The sequence below is a fragment of the Eleutherodactylus coqui genome, chromosome 6, assembly GCF_035609145.1.
Source record: "Eleutherodactylus coqui strain aEleCoq1 chromosome 6, aEleCoq1.hap1, whole genome shotgun sequence".
NCBI lineage: Eukaryota > Metazoa > Chordata > Amphibia > Anura > Eleutherodactylidae > Eleutherodactylus > Eleutherodactylus coqui.
The window spans coordinates 203,764,609-203,785,629 of NC_089842.1; the positions used below are offsets into that span (position 1 = coordinate 203,764,609).

The 21,021-nt window shown below is 46.8% G+C and overlaps 1 protein-coding gene across 5 annotated transcripts in view; it reads left to right on the forward strand.

The window, feature by feature from the left end:
* Positions 1 to 21,021, forward strand: part of EXD1 (exonuclease 3'-5' domain containing 1) — a 111,574-nt gene that overhangs the window by 22,103 nt on the left and 68,450 nt on the right. For all 5 annotated transcript variants that reach the window (XM_066608634.1, XM_066608632.1, XM_066608636.1 and 2 more), the window contains exon 4: positions 10,730 to 10,793. In XM_066608634.1, coding sequence (XP_066464731.1) covers positions 10,730 to 10,793 — 64 coding nt within the window. The remainder of the gene's footprint in view (positions 1 to 10,729; positions 10,794 to 21,021) is intronic.

Consider the following 21,021-nt stretch of genomic DNA (forward strand, 5'->3'; position numbering starts at 1 on the left):
AGGGCATTGAGACCCCATGGCTCAAACAGTTCTACTTCCAGGGTAATATTCGAGTGATCATTGGGGGCTTTCAGCTAGTCCAAGGCGTGTCTCATGAGACTAGCAACATTGTATAGTCGAATGTCAGGAAAATTGAGGCCTCCTCTATTCTTGGGTAACATTAGTTTTTTTAAGGTAATGCGTGGTCTCTTTCGTGACCATATGAAAGCTAAAAACGCTTTGTGTAGTTTCATTAAGTCGCGGCTTTGGAGTAGGAGTGGGATTGTTTGCAGTGGGTATAGGAGTCTTGGGAAACTGATCATTTTAATCAGGTGGCATCTGCCCGAGAGGGAGATCGGGAGGTGGTTCCATCTATCTAACTCTTGTTATTTTTAATATTATTGGAGGGTAATTTAGAGCGTCGAGGGACTCCGGTCTTTTGCCTATGTTTATACCTAGATATTTAATATGGCTATGTGCTATGGTTACTGGACATTTTTCGAAATCTTTGTCTGTAATTTTTCCCTGAGGAGAGATGTCCAGTATTTCGCACTTGGTGGTATTAATTTTGAAGCCTGACCTGTTTCCGAAAGCTTCCAGTAGGGCAAATACTCGTGGCAAGTCCGATTTTGGCTGGGCGAGTGCTAATAAAATGTCGTCTGCAAATAGCATTGTTTTGACCTCTTTTCCCCGAATTTTTATACCTCTGATTTCTGTGTTATTTTCTAGTAGCCTTGCTAGTGGTACGATTGCTAGATTAAATAAGAGTGGTGATAGGGGGCACCCCTGTCTAGTGCCCTTCTGTAGGGGGAATCTTGGTGAGAGGAAGCCTGGGGTATTGATTTGCGCCTGAGGGGAGGAGTATAGTTTCCATATGTAAGTGTAGAATGGTCTGGCGAACCCCATTCTGTCTAGTGTTCCCTTCAGCCAATTCCACGACACGTTATCGAAAGCTTTCTCCGCATCTATTGTAAGTAGTGCCGGTGAGGGGTGGGCTGTTGGGTGTAGTTTGATATCGTCTAAAATTGTTAAGATCTTTCTTATATTTGTGATAGCTGAGCGTTCCTTCGTAAAACCTGTTTGCATAGGTGAGAGATGTGCGGCATGATATTGGCCAGACGGTCTGCCATGATTTTAGCCATTAATTTTAGGTCTGTATTAATTAGAGAAATTGGTCTGTATGATTTTGCGTCGGCAGGGTCCTTGCCTGGTTTTGGTAATAGTTTGATGTATGCTGTGTTCATGTCTGAGGGAATGGGGTTATCTCGCATATATCCTTCGAACAGTTTTTCGAGCACTGGGGTGGTTTGATCTTTTAAGATTTTAAGTAATTCGCCTGTGTAACCGTCAGGTCCCGGGGCTTTATTATTTCCTAGTCCTTTGATGCCGTCTTTGATTTCCGTTTGGGAGATTGGGGAATTTAACATTGCGAGTTGTTCGTCTGATAGTGTGGGCCAGGTTATGTTTGAGAATAAGTTCTCCTGTGTAGTTGTTTCTGTTTGTGCTTGTGAGTAAAGGTTTGAGTAGTATTCATAGAATATGTGATTGATCTTTTTGGGATGCGCATGTACCTTTCCTGTTCTGTCTTTCAGGCCTGCTATGTTATTTTTCTGATAAGGCCCTCGTGCTAGGTTTGCCATTAATTTTCCTGCCTTGTTGCCGAATTTGAAAAGTTTTGCTTCTTTGCGTGAATAGGCTAGCATTTCTCTTTTATTTAGCCAGAATTCGTATGATTCCTTTGCTATGGTCCAGTTTTGCTTGTTATTGTTCGGCGTTTCTTGGAATCGTGAGTAGGCGCTTCGTAGTTGTTCGCTAAATTGTTTAATTTTGTCATTGATATTTCTTTTTAATGATGCCATGTATGCGATTATTCTACCTCGTATAACCGCCTTTGCCGCATCCCAGAGTAGTTGGGGGTCATTAAAATGTATTTCGTTGTCATATAAGTACTCGAGCCACCACCCCTTTAGCAATGCGCAAAATGTCTCGTCATCGGACATATTAGATGGGAATCGCCATATATAGTCTTCCCCCCTCGGGTGTTCTTCCCGTAGTGCCATCACTACTGGAGCATGGTCTGAAATCACCACGTCTCCAATATAGATCTTAGTTATTCTTGGTATTAAGTATGTTGACGTTAGCATGTAGTCAATTCTGGACCACGAGTTGTGGGTGTGGGAATAGTGTGTAAATTCCCGTCCCTCCGGGTTACGTTCCCGCCATACATCTCTGAGCCCCGAGGCGTGGGTAAAGTCTCTCATATTGGAATCATGGTTTTTGATATTTTTGTTTTGAGTCGCTTGAGTGCGTCTATCTTCTCCTGCTCTAATTACTGCATTGAAGTCCCCCCCCCCACCACTTTGCGCGTCTCCGTGTCTTTTAGTAGTTTGTTTGTGAGGTCTCTTAAGAACTGTTTATTATTTGTATTGGGGCCGTATATATTGTAGATGTTAACGTTTTCCGCCCCTAGCTTGGTTTGTAGTATTAGAATCCTCCCCTCTGAGTCTTGCCATTGTTTGTGTACTTTGATGTTTAAACCTTTTTTGATGAGGATCAGTACCCCTGCCTTTGACTGTACTGCTGGGGAACCATAGACTTCTCCTACCCATAATCTGCGCATGCGAAAATAATCTTCTTCTCTCAAGTGGGTTTCCTGTCTGCTTTTAGGCGTTTTAAATGACGTAGCATCATTGACCTTTTCTTGGGTGATCTAAGACCTTTGACATTCCAGGATATTATGTGCATGACAGTTATAGTTTAGTTTGCTCTCTGTCTAGAGTATGTGCTTAGTGATCTGTTAGTGGGTAACCACAATTTTAACTTATACACCTTACTCTAAAAAACTCAGTAAAAACACAGAAAAAAAAACAACAACAAAAAACTTTGGTGGCCCCCCAGCGCTTTTATGCTGTGGTAGGCGGAGGAACAGGGAAAAGAATGCAGCTTCTTCTAGGATAAAATGTCGAACATATGCCCAGAAGAAGAGCGCATGAGTTGTCTTCCTCTCATTCCACTTTGCAAGCAGCAGTCGGGACTATAATCTTTCTGGGGTCGAACTATTGCGCCCGTTGTTGTCTTTGCCTTACTTATCTTAGCCTTGCTCCCTTGTGGATTGCGACTTGGAATTGAGTGGAGCTTTAGCACCATCTCTAGGTTTGCATTCGACATTTTTTCTCCGCTCCAGAGAATTACATTTAAAATTTAAAAGTTATTAAATATGTTATAAACTTGAGATAATTAAATGTCCATCTGTTTTCAGGACAACAGTCTTTCTTCATTTTTCCTTTTTTTTCCCCTTCTCTCCTCCCACCCCCCCCCAGTGTCCCCTCCATGTAGTTACATACTCACGACCCCGTTGGGGAACTTCGCAGAGGCGGAGTCGCGGGCAAGGCTCTGTTCTTGCTTCGTGGAGCTTTTGGGGAGGCCGAGGGTCGCGGAAAGTCTTCCAGCCAGTTGTCACGTGTGTCTGTCTGTCCACGGTCGTCTCGTCTGTCTGGTGGGTCTTTGGTTCTTCTCGGTCTTAGCTCCTATTCCACCCCTTCCGGATCATGAAAGGTTAGAGTGTTGCCATTGCGAAATACTTTCAGGATTGCCGGGTATAATAGCGCAAATTTTTGTTGTCTTTTGTGTAGCTCAGAGCATATTGGAGAGAATGCCTTCCTTTTACGCTGTACCTCTGTCGAGTAGTCTGCGAAAATTAGGAGTTTGTGGCCTTCCACTTCCAGTGAGTTGTTCCGGCTCTTAAAATTACGTAAGATTTGTGCTTTATCTGTGTAGTCCAGGTATTTGACTATAGTGGGTCTCGGGCATGTCCTGGTGCTTGAGGTTTGGGTTGTGGGTGTTGTTCGCAGATCCGGGCCCAGGCGATGTACTCGTTCGATTTTTGCATTTATTGGTAATGCCCATTATGCTTGGTATTGCTATTTCACATAGCTGTCGTAAGTCTTTCTGTAGGTAGCTTTCTGGGACTCCAATGATCTGCAAGTTATTTCGCCTGGACCTATTTTCCAAGTCTTCCCGTCGGTCCCAAAGGTACTTGTTGACGCGTGCTAACTTTTCTATGGATTTGGCTGTATCGCTGTGTTCCGTGTTTATTGTCTCCATTTCAAGTTCTATCGCGTCTAGGCGGTTCCCGTGTTGCGTCATTGTTTCCCGGAGTTCTCGTAGAGAACCAGCCACTGTGGCGGCCAGAGTCTCTTGTAGGTCTGGGCCAATGAGTTTTGCCACCTCAGTCGCCAATGTTTTGTAGTCCAGGATCGCTGTGCCGTGTTTGGCTTGAGTCTCAGTGTCTGGTGGTGTGGAATGACTAGGACTGGGTGCTCAAGGGTAGTTTTCTCTAGTGGTATCTTCTTTTTTCTGCGTCATTTTAGTTATGTTTTTTGCTTTCCTTTGGTGTGGCCCACAATGTTGTAGCCGCGGCTTGGGGTATGCCCTTTGTTAGCGGTTGCGAGGTTGCTGTTTTAGAGATGAGTGGTACTGAGAACTGGTGGTTTTGGTTGTTTTGGAAACCTCTGGATTTATGCGCAGGTGGTCTTGAAGTCGAGCGGTTCTGATGTCTGTGGTTTTACCGGAGGTCGGTTCTGAAGATGGGTAGTTCTGAAGATAAGTGGGTCCGTTGCTAGGCAGCTCGGGCAGTAAGCGGTTTTGGAACTAGATGGTTTTGCAAATATGCGATTCCGGGTGCACGCGGTTCTGGGCACAGGCGGCCCCAAGCGCAGGTGACTCTGGGCCCAGGCGGGTCCGAAAATAGGTGATTCTGAAGATAGGCGGTTAGTATATTGTTGCACTAGTGTCAGAATAGCCCGTATTGCGCCCAAGGTATATTGTTGCACGCGTGACCGAACAGCGGGTGTTGCGCTCAGAGACTATTGTTGCACGAGTGACCGAACAGCGGGTGTTGCGCTCAGAGACTATTGTTGCACGAGTGACCGAACAGCGGGTGTTGCGCTCAGAGACTATTGTTGCACGAGTGACCGAACAGCGGGTGTTGCGCTCAGAGACTATTGTTGCACGAGTGACCGAACAGCGGGTGTTGCGCTCAGAGACTATTGTTGCACGAGTGACCGAACAGCGGGTGTTGCGCCCAGAGTCTATTGTTACACGAGTGACCAACTAGCAGGTACTGCGCCCAGAGTATTTTGTTGCACTAGTGGCCAAGCAACAGGTGTCGCGCCCAGCGTATATTGTTGCACGAGTGGCCGAGCAGCGATTATTTCGCCCAGAATCTGCTGGTGCACAAGTGTCAGGTCAACAAGCACTGCACCCAGAGTCTATTGTTGCATGAGCGTCAGGTCAGTGGGTGCTGCCTCCAGAGTATATTGTTGCACAAGTGACCGCGTAGCGAGCACTATATCCGGAGTCTATTGTTGCTCGAGTGTCAGATCAGTGGGTGTTGCCTCCAGAGTATATTGTTGCACAAGTGACTGAGTAGCGAGCACTGCGCCTGGAGTTTATTGTTGCACGAGTGTCTGGACAGACCAAAGTTATTGCGCTCACAGTCTATTGTTGCACGAATGGAAAAGTAGTAGGGAATATGCGCTGAGTATATTGTTGCTCGAGTGTCAGGGCGAGGGGAGCAGGGGCTGCGATTATATTGTTGCACGAGTGCCAGGGTCTCGAGTACCAAGTTGTAACTGTGCTGGTGTTCAGGTCTCAAGGAGGCCAGGCAGACAGGTATGTTGTGTTACATTACATGCCCTCTCAGAGCTGGAGACCCTCTGATATACTGGGGGAGTGCTTTTGTGGAGTTTCCCATCCTCCTTGTCTGCCCCTCGCTGACCTCTGCCCTTTTTTTTTAAATTACTGTTATGGGTGAGGCAGTCTCCACGTTCCCCGTCCCCTGTGGGGTCCTACAGCTGTTTCTAGTATAGGCAGAGACTGTAATGGCCGCGGGGAGGGGGACACGTGTCTCCCACCTTCACTCGCTTCTGTTCTCCGCGGCTCCATCCCCTCTGCAGTAGGAGCGCCATCGGGAGCTGTGCTGGCTATGGTCTGCGGAGTTCCCGTCCTCTCCCGCGGTCGTCACCAGCAGATTCTGAGGGTGCAGGTAGGGGTTGATGTGGGGTGGAAGAATTTTGCTTTGCCGCGCGGCCGGACGGCAGTGGGGCTGGTGAGGTTTGCGCTTCTGTCTCCCGTCTCCCTTCACTTTCCGGTACTTCGTACTGTTTCTCCGCGGCAGCAGTGAAGCTTTCCTTCTTGAAGGGCCGACAGCAGCTGTGTTTGGGGTATTTTCTGGAGCGGGGTTGCCGGAGCTCTGTGTCCCTGCTGCTTTACTCCATGGCGCCGGATACGGAAGTCTAAAAACAGGTTTTTTTTTGTACAGCACACATATGAATGAAGGCTCTCAATCCAAAATGGATACCCCCGTTTGTCCCGTGGTCAGAAACATACCCGTTGTGGCCCTAACCTTATATCTGTATGCATAACGGGGCTCAAACAGAATGGAGCAGTTGGTGGCTTTCAGAACAGTCATTTTGCTTGAAGGTGATTTAGGCCCAATTTCTCACTTGTAGAGCCCTTGAGCTGCCAAAACAATAGAGAACCCCCACAAATGACTGCATTTTGAAAACTAGACCCCTTAACGAATTTATCTAGGGTTGTATTGCATATTTTGACCCCATAGTTTTTTAATTAATCGAAGCATAGCAGAAGGAAAAAAAGTACGATAATAATTTTTTGGGCAATTATCTCATTTTAAAAACGAGGTGGGGGGGGGGTGTACGCCAAACTGGGGAAAAGGTACGCAGATAAAGATACCATCAGGCGACATCGCGGGAGGCCTTAGATAAAAAAATTTCACCTCCCCCTCATGGATCGGATGAAATTTAAACTTTTTTTTACCTTTACGTGATCACCGTTATCCATTGGACAGCGGCGATCACCTGACCAGGAAACGTGTACTGCGGCACCCTGTGAAATCTCCAGGCTGTCGGCTAAGTTTGGTAGCCAGAAGCGGGGAAATTTCAAATTATCCGGCATTCTGCAGCTTTTGCCCATGCGTCCGCCACTTTGGTGATGGACGCGTGCACAGATGCCTGGGGTAGGGTCGACTGATAAATCCAGGGGCCTTATGTACGTAATTTCATCCTTCCTTCATGGATATGATCCGTAAGCGGAGATAACTTAACTTTTGAAACTTTTTTTTTTAAACTTTACATGATCGTCGTTATCTATTGGATAACGGTGATCATGTGACTGGGAACCGTATACAGCGGTCTCCAGTGACATGTCTCTGCTCCAGGCTGCACATGCTGGCCAGGAGCAGAGGGATTTTAAATTTCCCCGGGGCCTACTGCATGTTCAGAAGGCGACATAAGGTCCTGGAAGGACCGTATCGCTGCGGGACATCGTAGAGGATGGGCGTGAGTATTTTCACCTCCACTCATGGATCTGATCCATGAGTGGAGGTGAAACTTTAACTTTTTTTACTTTTTAGAACTTTTCGGTGATTGCAGTTATCCATTGGATAGCACGACGATCACGGGTCCGGGGACCTTCAGTAGCCGGGAAGCAGGTGATTTCAAATGCCCCGTGCTGATCTTGCGGAGGATGGGGGTGAGTAGTTACAGCCCCCCTCATGAATGCAATCCATGAGGGGAGCTGAGGCTCTAAATTTTTTTAAAACTTTCTATTTACTTTATTGCGATCGGTGTATCCATTGGCTAGCCCTGATCACATTACCGGGGGTGGGGGAGGGGACTTCACGTGGCCCCCCATTACTGCTCCATGTTGTTGGCTACCTCCCGGAACTAACAGCATGGAGCTGTCATGTCCTCAGCCCACAGGGCTTTAATCCTCAGGGAATGCATGTTTTTATGTCACTGAGGACTAAAGCCCACAAAGCTAGGACGTAAAAAGGCAATGGGGCCGTCACTAAGGGGTTAAGCCTACTTTTTAGAATTGTTTTGAGTGACCTTCAGGAGCTCTCGCTTCTAGAGCTCCCAGAAGTTGCTAATGAGCACCTGCTTGGATGCTTTGCTGGACTCACATGATCTACTTCCAAATAAAAATAAACAATTGGTGGAAATCCCAGGCATAGATAAGAATACATCTCAGAAATAACTGAGAATAGTGTATTTTCTCAAAAATACATAGAATACCTAACAATGATTTTTAATAAGCAAGTTCGCTAACTACATAATGGCATAAAGCCCGGAAAAATGGATGGACATATCTGAACTTTTGTGAAAGATGAAGTGGATTCACCATGATTGCTTACCTTTGGCAAATTCATGTCTTTGCAGTTTCTGATTAACTACTTATAGTTTACTGCTGACCTTTTGACTGTGATGCCACTTGAAAACTTGCATATGTGAAAGACGTATTCGGGGAAATTCCTGTTCACGCATTCTGTACGCAAACTCAGTAGTGAATTTATTAATGAGGAAGGCTATTAACAAAAATGATGCCCTTGATGCAATAAATCTGCAGTGCTCTTAAAGGGGTTGTCCCGAGAAAGCAAGTGGGGGTAAGCACTTCTGTATGGCCATATTAATGCACTTTGTAATATACATCGTGCATTAAATATGAGCCATACAGAAGTTATTCACTTACCTGCTCCGTTGCTGGCGTCCCCGTCTCCATGGTGCCGTCTAATTTCAGCGTCTAATCTCCCGATTAGACGCACTTGCGCAGAAGGGTCTCCTCCCTTCTCTTGGGTCTCGGCACGAGCAGAGTTCTGGCTCCGCCCCCTTCTACGCGTCATCGCGTTGCTCCGCCCCGTCACGTGTGCCGATTCCAGCCAATCAGGAGGCTGGAATCGGCAATGGACCGCACAGAGCCCACGGTGCACCATGGGAGAAGACCCTCGGTGCATCGTGGGTGAAGATCCCGGCGGCCATCTTGCTAAGGTAAGGAAGAAGTCGCCGCAGCGCGGGGATTCGGGTAAGTACTAAACGTTTAGTTTTTTTAACACATGCATTGGGGGGCCTATTGAATAAAAAAAAAAAAACGTTTCGGCGCGGGACAACCCCTTTAACCTCAATATGTCTATGTGAGAATATTTAGCCTCTCTATATGTTTTAGCTGTATGTAAAATAATCCCAGAGAGTTAACAAAGTATAGTGGATAATCATTTATTTACTTTGACACTTCAACTGGCCAGATTTTTTTTTAACAATAATTTTTATTGAAAATGTTCCATTTTACAAAGGAGTATAAAATTGAGATAATGATTGTAGGCGTACAAGGCTAGCTGGGTTAGTGGTAGTAGTATAATTTTAATCTGTTACAGCCAGATTCTTCTCTGCCTTTCATTGTTGTTTTTGTCATAGAAATGATTCAAAAACCTCAGTGGCCTGACCAGGGCCAACATGCAGAAGGGAAAAGGAGGGAGGTAGGCAGGTATTGGGGTAGGGAGGGGGGGTTATTCTCTCATGGGGCAGCAACCCAAGGGGGGAGGGATCCCCAAGGTTAGCTTTCAGGCTTTGTATTTATAGTGCAGTTGAGGTGCCAGCCTCCACTGTAGGGAGGGCGTAATCTATCCATGGGGTCCAAATATTTAGAAATCTATCATACCTATCCTCTGATATTGATGTTAATTTCTCATTAATCAAGTACCAATTCATTCAGCATTTAACCTCAGAGAATTCCAGCAAGGTTTTTTGCCAAGATTGAGCGATAGTTTGTTTTGTGGCTAGGAAGAAGAACGAAATCAGCTTTCTAGAGTTTGGAGATTTATTTGTTATCCATTTGTTCAGTAGGGCTTCCCATGGGTTTTTACACAGATTATGATTAGTTACTGTATATATGAGGAAGTTTACCCTAATCCAGAGTCTTTTGACTCGAGGACATGACCACCATATGTGGAACATATCTCCTGGGGAGGAGCATCCCCAGAAACAGTCTATACAGCGACCTGGAACCACGTGAGCAATTCTTGTAGGGACTAAGTACCAGCGTAATAGAATTTTTTTCATTGGAAGAAGACACTGAAGTCTGTCACTTCTACTGAACATGTATGTGTTAAACCTGTTGTGTTACTATCCAAGTCCTTGTCTACTGTTTTGAAATCTATGGATTTAGAAGTGCTGTCCCACAGAAGGTTTTGTGATTTATTTACATAGTAACATAGTTTGTAAGACCGAATGAAGACAATGTCCATCTAGTCCAGCCTGCCTATCCTCCTGTGTTGTTGATCCAGAGGAAGGCAAAAAAACCCCAAGAGCAGAAGCCAATTAGCCCTTTGGGGAAAAAATTCCTTCCCGACTCCTTAATGGCAATCAGACTGTTCCCTGGATCAACACCTAATATTTCCTACCTACCTGTAACCCAGATTAACAATTAACCTTAGATTTATAACCTATAATATCCCTCCTCTCCAGATAGACATCTAGTCCCCTTTTAAACTCCACTATGGATTTTGCCATCACTACTTCCTCAGGCAGAGAGTTCCACAGTCTAACTGCTCTTACCGTAAGGAACCCTTTTCTATGTTGGTGATCAAACCTGCTTTCCTTTAAACGTAGCGGATGCCCTCTTGTTACCCTCGTAGTCCTGGGTAAAAACAGATCCTGGGAGAGATCCTTGTATTGTCCCCTCATGTATTTATACATAGTTATTTGATCACCCCTTAACCTTCTTTTTTCTAGAGTAAGTAATCCCAATTTTGATAGCCTCTCTGGGTATTCCAGTCCCATCATTCCATGTATTAGTTTAGTTGCTCTTCTTTGAGCCCCCTCCAATACTGTAACATCTTTCCTGAGCACCGGTGACCAGAACTGTACACAGTATTCCATTTTGTTTTTTTTAGTGGAGACAAAAGAAGAACATTCAGATCTTATTAGTCGAGGAGAAGATGAACCACTTGATGAAAGGTAAAACACTGACCACTGTACTGTTAAGTAGAATATACTTCTCTACATTATTTTCAAAATCTACCTTATAATTGAGATACAGTATGTTGGAAGATAGCTCTCGGTCCCTTCCATTCATTAGGAATAGTCAGACTTTGGAGCTTTCTCTAATCCTGTGTTCACACCGTGTTTTTCATACAGTTGGCAACATACAGTACTGTACATCTGGAACCAAATAGAAATTGCATCATATACTGTATGACACAAATGGATATCAGGAAAAAAGTCCTGCGCTCAAGAGGTGAGGATGAAAGATGTGGAGAGAATCAATACAATGCCAAAGAATATGTCATTAATAGACACTAACTTGGAAGGAGGGGGTGTGATGAACAGAAACCCCCACCTCTAAATGTCGTAAAAAGATGTAAATCCACATGGACGTCAGAATGTAGAATGAAGTGAAGCTTTATTAGGGCGGCAACGCGTTTCAGTGCTATAACACACCTTTCCCTCAGTCGTCTCCAAGACAGCACCAATTGAGATTGCCTCCTCCTGATAGGACAGGAACACACTGAGAGGTTAAAAGCTCCCCACCTTCCCCACTTTCCTCAGTGTCTTCCTGTCCTGCCAGGAGGCAGGATCTCTGAGAGGGGCTGGTGGAGAAGCCAGCCAGGATTTACTTACAGGCAGATCGGAGGGCAGTGGGTCAGCCTGTCCTCCCTTCCCAGCCAGACGACTCCCGGGACGCCACATGGGGTGGTAACCCCCGGGCCAGGTTCCTCCCGCGGAGGCCCATGGGGGGTACAAAGCAGGAGCCTCAGTCCCCCTCCTCCTCATATAGTCACGGCGCGGCGCTCCAGGAAGCCCTTTGACGGCGGGGGGCGGGGCGTCGCGTCACGTGTCCAGCGTAGTGACGTCATCACGCTCGCATCAGGAGACGCACGGAGGGGGCGGGGGTTAGCGCAGGAGCGTGAAAAATTCAAAATATGGAACCTGAGAGAAGCCAGAAGGTGGACCAGCACTACAGGTCGCAGGGTGTCTGCAGCACCGGTACTGTAATGAGTGCTCCAGCCCCAGAGATAGCTGAAGCCTCAGCAGCCGTAAGTAGCCAGTGCGGCAAAAAATACAAAATGCAAAATCCAATGTATTGTATATGGAAAAATTGCATATTTACCCGCAAAAAATACTTTCCCTTTTTTTGTCAGGGGGATAAAAAAGACATCCCCACAGAATAAAACCCCAAAAATGCGTGGAGTGCGGGACGAGACTGCCAGCTACGTACCAGAGGCCTCTATGCAAGGCATGCGTAGCTAGGCTAGTCAAAGAAGAATCGGGGGGATTCATGGATGACGTTAGAAAGCTGGTGAAGGAGGAGGTTCGATCAGCCCTAACGTCACAGCTGTCGCCGCCAGAGAAACGGCAGAAAAAGGCGTATGTTCCCGACGAACCTTCCGACTCCGAGAGTTCTATCGGATCGGAGCAAGAGGAACAGGCGGCCGAGGAGTCCTCAGACGATGACTACAAAAGATACCTTTTCCATCAGGACGACTTAATGGAATTGATTAAGTCAGTCAGGGCTACATTAAAAATGGAAGAGCCCAGAGAACCACGCACCCTGCAAGATGAGATATTCGGGGGACTAGGGGAGAGGCGTAAACATACCTTCCCTGTCCACAAAAACATCATTAAAATTATCCAAAAGGAGTGGAAGAAACCAGACGCAGGTTCCTTCTCCGCTAGAGGGGTAAAAAGAAGGTACCCATTCGAGGAGGAAGTTTGCGCAAGCTGGGAAGAGATACCCAAGGTAGACGTCCCAGTGGCCAAAGTAGCTAGGACGACGAGCCTGCCCTTTGAGGATGCCGCACAATTAAAAGATCCCATGGATCGCAAAGCCGAAGGCCTTCTAAAAAAAATCATGGGAGGCAGCGGCAAACATACTTAGGCCAGGGATAGCAGCCACCTGCGTGGCGCGCACTCTGGGGGTATGGCTCGAACAGCTGGAGCTACACTTAACTAATAAAACGCCAAGGGAACAGATCCTAAATTCCCTACCTATCCTGCGTATGGCAACAAACTTCCCAGCGGATGCCGCGTCCGAAACGGTTAAACTCTCGGCAAAAGCTACAGCCCGATCTAACTCAGCCAGAAGAGTACTATGGCTGAAATCATGGTCAGGCGACTTAGCCTCAAAAAATAAACTATGCGCCCTCCCGTTCTATGGTCAGTTTTTGTTCGGACCAGACCTAGACAAAATTCTGAAGAAGGTAGCCGACAAAAAGAAGGGATTCCCGGAAGAAAAGCCGCAGAGAGGGAAGACCTTCTTCCGAACCCCAGGGCAACAGCCCGAGGCCTACCGAGGCAAGGGCAAGACAGGCCGCTGGAGTTACCCCAAGGGGGGCAGAGGGAGAAATATCCTCTTTAATCCCCACCAGGGGGAGCCCAAGCAGAGACCCTGACGCCAGCTCCGTAGGGGCAAGGCTGGGGAACTTTGTGGACCAATGGGCCACAATTTGCGAGGGCCCATGGATCCCAAAGATCCTACAGCAGGGATACCGGATAGAACTGGTGTCCCTCCCCAGAAGGAAATTCATTATCACAGGAGGCTCAGGGCAACAGTTACACTTACTAAGACAGAGCGTTCGGGACCTGCAACATCTAAACGCAATATCCCCCGTACCGCAAAACGAGGAAACTCAGGGCCATTATTCCAGGCTCTTCCTAGTAAGAAAACCCTGCGGGAAACAGCGGATGATAGTGAATCTGAAGCCCTTGAACACCTGTGTCAACTACAGAAAATTCAAAATGGAGTCCATCTCTTCAACGATAAAGTTGATTCCCAAAGGGGCCTACATGGCATCCATCGATCTGAAGGACGCTTATTTCCACGTAACGTTCCACGAGGGGTCCCAAAGACACCTAAGGTTCGCAGTGGATATGGGCAAAGGAATAGAGCACCACCAATTCAGATGCCTGCCTTTCGGGATCTCCTCAGCACCCAGAATTTTAACCAAAATTATGGCAGAGGTAGCTGACTACCTGAGGAAAAAGTCGATCCTAATAATACCCTACCTGGACGATATTTTAATAATAGCAGAGTCCAGGGAACTACTAACGAAGCACCTAGAGATAGTGCTAGAACTCCTCCAGTCTCTAGGATGGATCATAAACTGGGAAAAATCCAGCTTAGATCCTGACAGGAAGAAGACGTTTTTGGGCATAACGCTCAACTCAGAATTACAATGCTCCTGCCTGCCCGAGGAAAAAATACAAAAAATCCAAAGGCTGGTCAGATCCTTCCTACAGAAACGATCATGCACAATTCAGGAAGCCATGTCTCTCCTGGGAAGCCTAACATCATGCATTCCCGGAGTAGCATGGGCCCAGGCTCACACCAGAGCTCTACAGGCCTCCGTCCTATCCACATGGGACAAAAAGCAGTCCTCGCTAGGGACAAAAATGTATATTCCCAAACACAGTGAAAACATCCCTGCGTTGGTGGACATCCCCAGCGAACCTGCAGGAAGGGGTTCATTGGCTACAAAACCCAGCCACGCACATCACAACGGACGCAAGCGCCTGGGGATGGGGAGCGCATGTGGGGAACCAGTTCTTTCAGGGCCCGTGGTCCCAAAGGATAAAAGAACAATCCTCCAATTACAGAGAGCTACAGGCCGTATGGCGGGTCCTACAGCAGTTAGGAAACTCGCTACGGAACCAGCATAATAAAGATACTGTCGGACAATACCACCAAAGTCGCCCATATTCGGCACCAGGGGGGCACAAGGTCTCCTGCCCTGCAAAACATTTCGCAGAAAATCTTCCACTGGGCAGAGGGCCGGATCCTTTCGATCACGGCAACACATTTAAAAGGGACGCTAAACCAAAAAGCGGACTTCCTCAGCAGGAGGCAGATAGACCCAGGAGAATGGTCTCTCTCCCTGGAGGCATTCAGAATCCTGACCAATCGGTGGGGGTCCCCACAATTGGACCTATTTGCAACCAGGGAGAACGCCAAAGTAGGCAATTTCTTCTCCCTCCGGCCAGGAGATCGTCCTATAGCAATAGACGCCTTAGGCCAGGACTGGGGAAAGGGGCTAGTGTACGCGTTTCCTCCGATACCGCTGATCCGCAGGGTCTTACAACATTTCAGAACCCAGGTATGCACGCTAATCCTGGTGACCCCCTTCTGGCCCAAAAGAAGTTGGTTCGGTCTTCTGACAACATTGAGTGTCCAGGACCCAGTCACCTTTCCCACCTGGACAGATCTGCTATCACAGGGGCCACTGAACCACCCGGGCATAGACAAACTCCACTTAACAGCATGGCTCTTGAGGAATCCTCACTAAGGGGGAAGGGATTCTCAGAGAGAGTGGTAGAAACGTTAATGTCCAGCAGAAATAAGACGACCCACCTTATCTACCAGAAGGTTTGGAGAAGGTTCTGCTCATGGAGACAGGGAAGGGATTCCGGGGATTCTATCCCGAGCATCCCTTTGATCCTAGAATTCTTGCAGGAGGGCCTACAGATAGGCCTCTCTCCAAGTACCCTGAAGGTCCAGGTCGCAGCCCTTAGCGCCATATGCGACACAAAGTTCGCGGACAATAGATGGGTCAACAGGTTCTTGACAGCAGCAGCTAGATTACGACCTAGACCCATAAAACTTGTTCCAGACTGGAACCTTAATTGGGTTCTAAGGGCCATGTCAGCGGAACCATTCGAGCCGATCGAAGCACTACCGATAAAAATGCTTACAATCAAGACCGTTTTTCTAGTAGCCATCACATCTGCAAGGAGGGTTAGTGAGCTTCATGCTTTGTCCATTCACCACCCATTTCTAAAAATCTCGGACTCCAAATTAATATTTAAAACGGACCCTGCCTTCATGCCAAAGGTGGTATCACATTTTCATAGGTCCCAGGACGTAATAATTCCCTCATTTTTTAGCAAACCTAAAAACGAGGAAGAAAAAATCCTAAACTGCTTGGACGTCAGAAGAGCAGTCCTAGGCTACATAGATCCGACAAGCCACTGGAGACGGGACGACAACCTGTTCATCCAGTTCAGTGGCCCAAATAAAGGGAACAAAGCGGCAAAAAACTCCATAGCCAGGTGGCTCCGCCTCGCCATTATAGAATCCTATAAAGCCCTCGGGAAGGAAATCCCCTTAGCTCTTAAAGCCCATTCTACAAGGGCAGTAGCATCCTCATGGGCCAAACATAGCTCAGCTTCGGTCGAGCAGATATGCAAGGCCGCAGTCTGGAAAAAACACCACACGTTCATTAAACATTATAGGGTAAAAGTGCAGCAGGACGAGGACATGGTCTTCGGCCGCAAAGTCCTCTCGGCAGCAATCCCACCCTAATAAACTTTAGTTGGTACATCTCAATTGGTGCTGTTGTGGAGACGACTGGGGGAAAAAATGGATTATACCTACCTGATAATCAGGTTTCCAGGAGTCTCCACGACAGCACCCGTACCTTTCCCCCCTAAATTGATAGAAAAGAAACTATATAATATAATATAATATAATATAATAAATAAATATATAATATAATATAATTTCATAATCAACAAAAAAAAACCCGGTTAAGGGAAGAAATTTAAGTTGAGCTCCTACGCCGGCGATTCGTTAGAATCCACTGACGAAAGTGGGGAAGGGGGGGAGCTTTTAACCTCTGTGTGTTCCTGTCCTATCAGGAGGAGGCAATCTCAATTGGTGCTGTCGTGGAGACTCCTGGAAACCTGATTATCAGGTAGGTATAATCCATTTTTTCTCAAGCCGACATGCATATACAGACAAGAATAGCACATATTTATATAAAAAATATGAAAGGTGATACGTTACACGTGTCTCACATTGCTAAGCGGTTCCGGCGCTGAAATGGGGGCGCGGCCTGTGGTCGCGCTGGTTACGTCGTCATGTCATGTGACCGAGGTCACATGATCATGTTAGGCGTCATTAACGGCACGGTCCATACTGACGTCATGGCGTCAAGATGCGTATTGCATAGAATGGAACGCACAATGCGTGTCACAGGTTCAGTAACGTGCATCAAGCATATGATTCATAGTAACGTCACTCCACAAACGTGCGTCTGACGTGCGCTGGAACGCACGTTGTGTGCCATTGATAGGACTACAAGATTAAAGGTAAAAAGTGACAAACAAACAAACATTTAAAATTCACATGAGAATACTGCAATATATCAAAGATCTTCATCCAGAAGGGGAGAAAACAACTCTATAGCAATTTCATATTAAAAAGCTGGCATTATACAAACACTAGTTCTATGGATAAATGGCATAAAGAGGTAAGAACGTGACACGCATTGTGCGTTTCATTCCATGCAATACGCATCTTGACGCCATGATGTCAGTACGGACCGTGCCGTTAATGACGTCTAACATGATCATGTGACCTCGGTCACATGACATGACGACGTAACCAACGTGACCACAGGCCGTGCCCCCATTTCAGCGCCGGAACCGCTTAGCAATGTGAGACACGTGTAATATATCACCTTTCATATTTTTTATATAAATATCTGCTATTCTTGTCTGTATATGCATGTCGGCTTGAGAAAGGTGTGTTATAGCACCGAAACGCGTTGCTGCCCTATTAAAGCTTCACTTCATTGTACATTCTGAAGTCCATGTGGATTTACATCTTTTGACGACATTTAGAGAAGAGGGCTTCTCTTCATCACACCCCCTCCTTCCAAGTTAGTGTCTATTAATGAGATATTCTTTGGCATTGCATTGATTCTCTCCACATCTTTCATACTCACCTCTTGAGCGCAGGACTTTTTTTCTGATATTCATTTGTGTCACTTTCTAACTGAGGGAGCTCTGATTTCTAGGAGCCCAGTCTCTCTGCAGCTCTACTTTTGACACCAAGAGGATTGAAGTGAGGCAGGAGAAGATACGGTGGAGATACCCCAGCTTTTGCATTTACCACTGACGTTGCCCTTCTTTTGTTAGTACCAGTCTCCTGAGGCGCTCTCTACCCATTTTCTGCATATCATATACTGTATGGTATTGTTGGAGAGTCAGCTCAGGTAGAGCGCGGGGTTGCAGTGTCAGCGGCAGTCACAGACCACAACAGCAGATAAAGTCCATACAGGCTTGGCCTGTGTTTTATTATAAAGCATAAAAATAAACCAAATACAGCCTTAACTCCTGCTTATCCAGCACTCACTATACAGAGTTCTTCCCTGTCTCTACATACGGCTTGCTGCAGCCGCACAAAAAAACACACAATAGCATAAATTGCAGCTTTTTCCTGGGTCAGGGATAGAGCGTCCCTTGGGACCAGCGGCTTACAGCATCTAGCTGCACCCAGCCTCTCCTCTGTCTACCTCTGTTCCAGCTTTATGGGCTGGGTTAATTACACAGCCTCTACACCTGGGGAACTTGCCTCCCCCTAATAAGACCTGGAGTGGAATGGACACGAACTCCCTTCACTTCAACGGGCATAGTACCTGAATCCAAGCGAAACATAGCGACCATCCATTATTATCCCCTTCAGTGTCTTACAGTATCTATAGACTTCTATAGGTGAGATTTATCCCAGATGTGTGCCCTTTTGGCATACTATGCTTTCTGAAACGGCATACTACAAAATATCTATATTTTATTTTATTTTTTTTAATTACTCTTCACAAAAAAATTACTAAAACAAAACTGATCTGTTAAACACAGCCCAGTTATATGCAAAAGGAAACATTTTATTAGGATTACATCAAATTGATGTTTAAAATGTATATTTCCATAGTAGATCAGTAACTATGAAGCTACTAAGAGCATAAAATAGAGCCAGGTAAAGAACAGTATGCAATGTAGTGAGCACAGTTCTCTGTTCATATTAAAGCTGGGAAGAGCAAACGAGATATCACTATGTCTGCTGTGCAGCTCTTTATCAACTCTTATACTGGTGAACAGGGACGGATGGTATGACTTGATGCAGTCTTATTATCCCATTGTCGTCTATAATAAAAAGAAAGAACAAAGTGACTGTTTTTTTTTATATGCCTTTTTTATAATGTGCAAGTTATGTGTGTTGTGTTGGTTTTCTAAAAGGTGACCTCCCTGACCCAGATTGTTGCTAAGGATAGCTATACACTATAAAATCCGTGCGGGTGTCCCGCACGCGTGATCCGCGCCCATAGGGATGCATTGGACACCCGCGGGTAAGTAAATACCTGCGGATGTCATTTTTCCCTGCCGCGCAGATTGCACGTGCAGGAAATCACTCACAGCATGCTCCATTTTCTGCTGGTCTCCCGCAAGCCTATGGAAGCCGTCTGTATCCGCGGCACACCCGCAGCTGAATTTCTGCTCTGCCGCGGCAGAGCAGGAGTTAAAAAAAAAAAGAGAGAGTGCACAGCGCATGCGCATGGCATGCTTCCGGCGTGCCGAGCACATCCGCCGGGCAGAAGGAAAGAAGATCCGTCCGCTACGGACGGGAACCCGCAGCGTCTGGACAGGTGAGTAAAATCAATTTTCAGGACTCATGTCCACGGGAAAGGAGGGACCCGTTGCGGGATTCTGCATGAAGAATCCGCACGGGCCTAAATTTCCTAGTGGACATGAGGCCTTAAGATTTTGAACAATAGGAAAAGCAGATTAAGCACCTTTTCTGCTGACCACCACTGCATTTTAGGGGCACAAACGAGTGTGGCAGACATCTCCTGTATTAAGGCGTATTCATCATTACAGTCTGCGCATGCATGGAGTGCAGCAAACATGCTCTGCCTGTTCTCATTGCCAGGAGTATCACTAGAGCACATGCTCTGGCTGTTCATTATTACAGGAGCACACTCCATGGAGCATACTTGGAGTGTGCTAGCTGTGCTCCATCCAAAAGCAGGGTTGCAAGTAGAACATCAAAGTAGCACCCTGCAGTGCAATAGTTCTGATCCACTTTATCCTGCACATACAGTTGTGCAACGTTGAAATGGATGAAAAAGCAGCACAGATATACTAGTCAGAAGCCATTTCTCTGTCTGATTATTTAGAAAAATATGTAGAGTATTTTGTTGGTTCCATGCTGATTTTGTAACTTGAAGTGAACCTAAATGTTCAGCTGCTTGTTGTTTATGGACAAGTAATTCACAATAACTGTTAGGGTTCATTCAAACTGGCATTTGCGTACGTTAACTGTTTATACATATATAGCAGATGTGTGTGGAATTTGTATGTCGCAGGTTTGGGAGACAAGCCCACTTCATACACAACGGATATCGGCTGGGAAAACAGCTGACGTCTGGCCACTTTGTCTGGGATCAGAAAGAACTCAAATCCCGATTGTTAACTCTAAACATGTTGGGGTCAGTGCTACCCGAGGCATTTAAATGATTTGGCACAGGAATGAGGCTCCGACTGATAGTCATCTTGCAACAAGATTGCAAGATGTTGTTTAATTACAATGGCAGTCTGGGGCCTTGTAAAGATTTCCACACATGCCATGGATTTCTTCCTACTAAGCCCTACCTGTAGCAGGGATTAATATCATGCCGGCAAAAGTACAGTATACTTCAGTACTGAAGTTCAGGGCTCCCTTAGTATACAATATTAATGGGTTCAACATACATATCATCTCAGAACCAATTTTTCCCCATGACATCATGACAGCATACGCTGGAGGTTGCTCACCTGCTGACCTGAAGGGACAGGAAGAGGCAGAGTATAAAAAGCACCTCCCCTCCACCAACACCAGTGTTTTTCCTGTCCCTTCAGGACAGCAACGGCAGAGACGCTGTCCCATGCCGGAGGAGGACTTACCGGCGAAGCGGCGGCGTGGATTTTTCGGGCAGCCCCGGCAAACCCAGTGGGAAGGACCCCATCTGGGAGCTTTCCGGGGACTGCGTGGGCCGGGGCCCAAGTACGGGTTGCCGGCACCACTGCGGCCATCATTTCGGGCGGCGGCCGCCATCTCTGGTGGGCCGGGGTCCAAGTACGGGCTGCCGGCACCACTGCGGCCGTCATTGCGGCGGCGGCCGCCATCTCCGGGTCCAGGGCCGACAGGAGCGCTCCAGGGGGCGTGGTTTCGGCGGGCGGTGTCTGAGTCTGAATACAGCGCGGTGACGTCTGACGCTCCGCAAAGGGGGCGTGGCCTGGCGCGGCCGGCGCCAAATTCAAAAATCTGCTGCCCCTGCATCAGCTGGTGGTGTTTCTCCACGCTAAGGAACGATCCTAAGCACAGGAAGCGTTCCTGCAAGGCGCAAGATGTCGGCCAGAGAGACCCAGA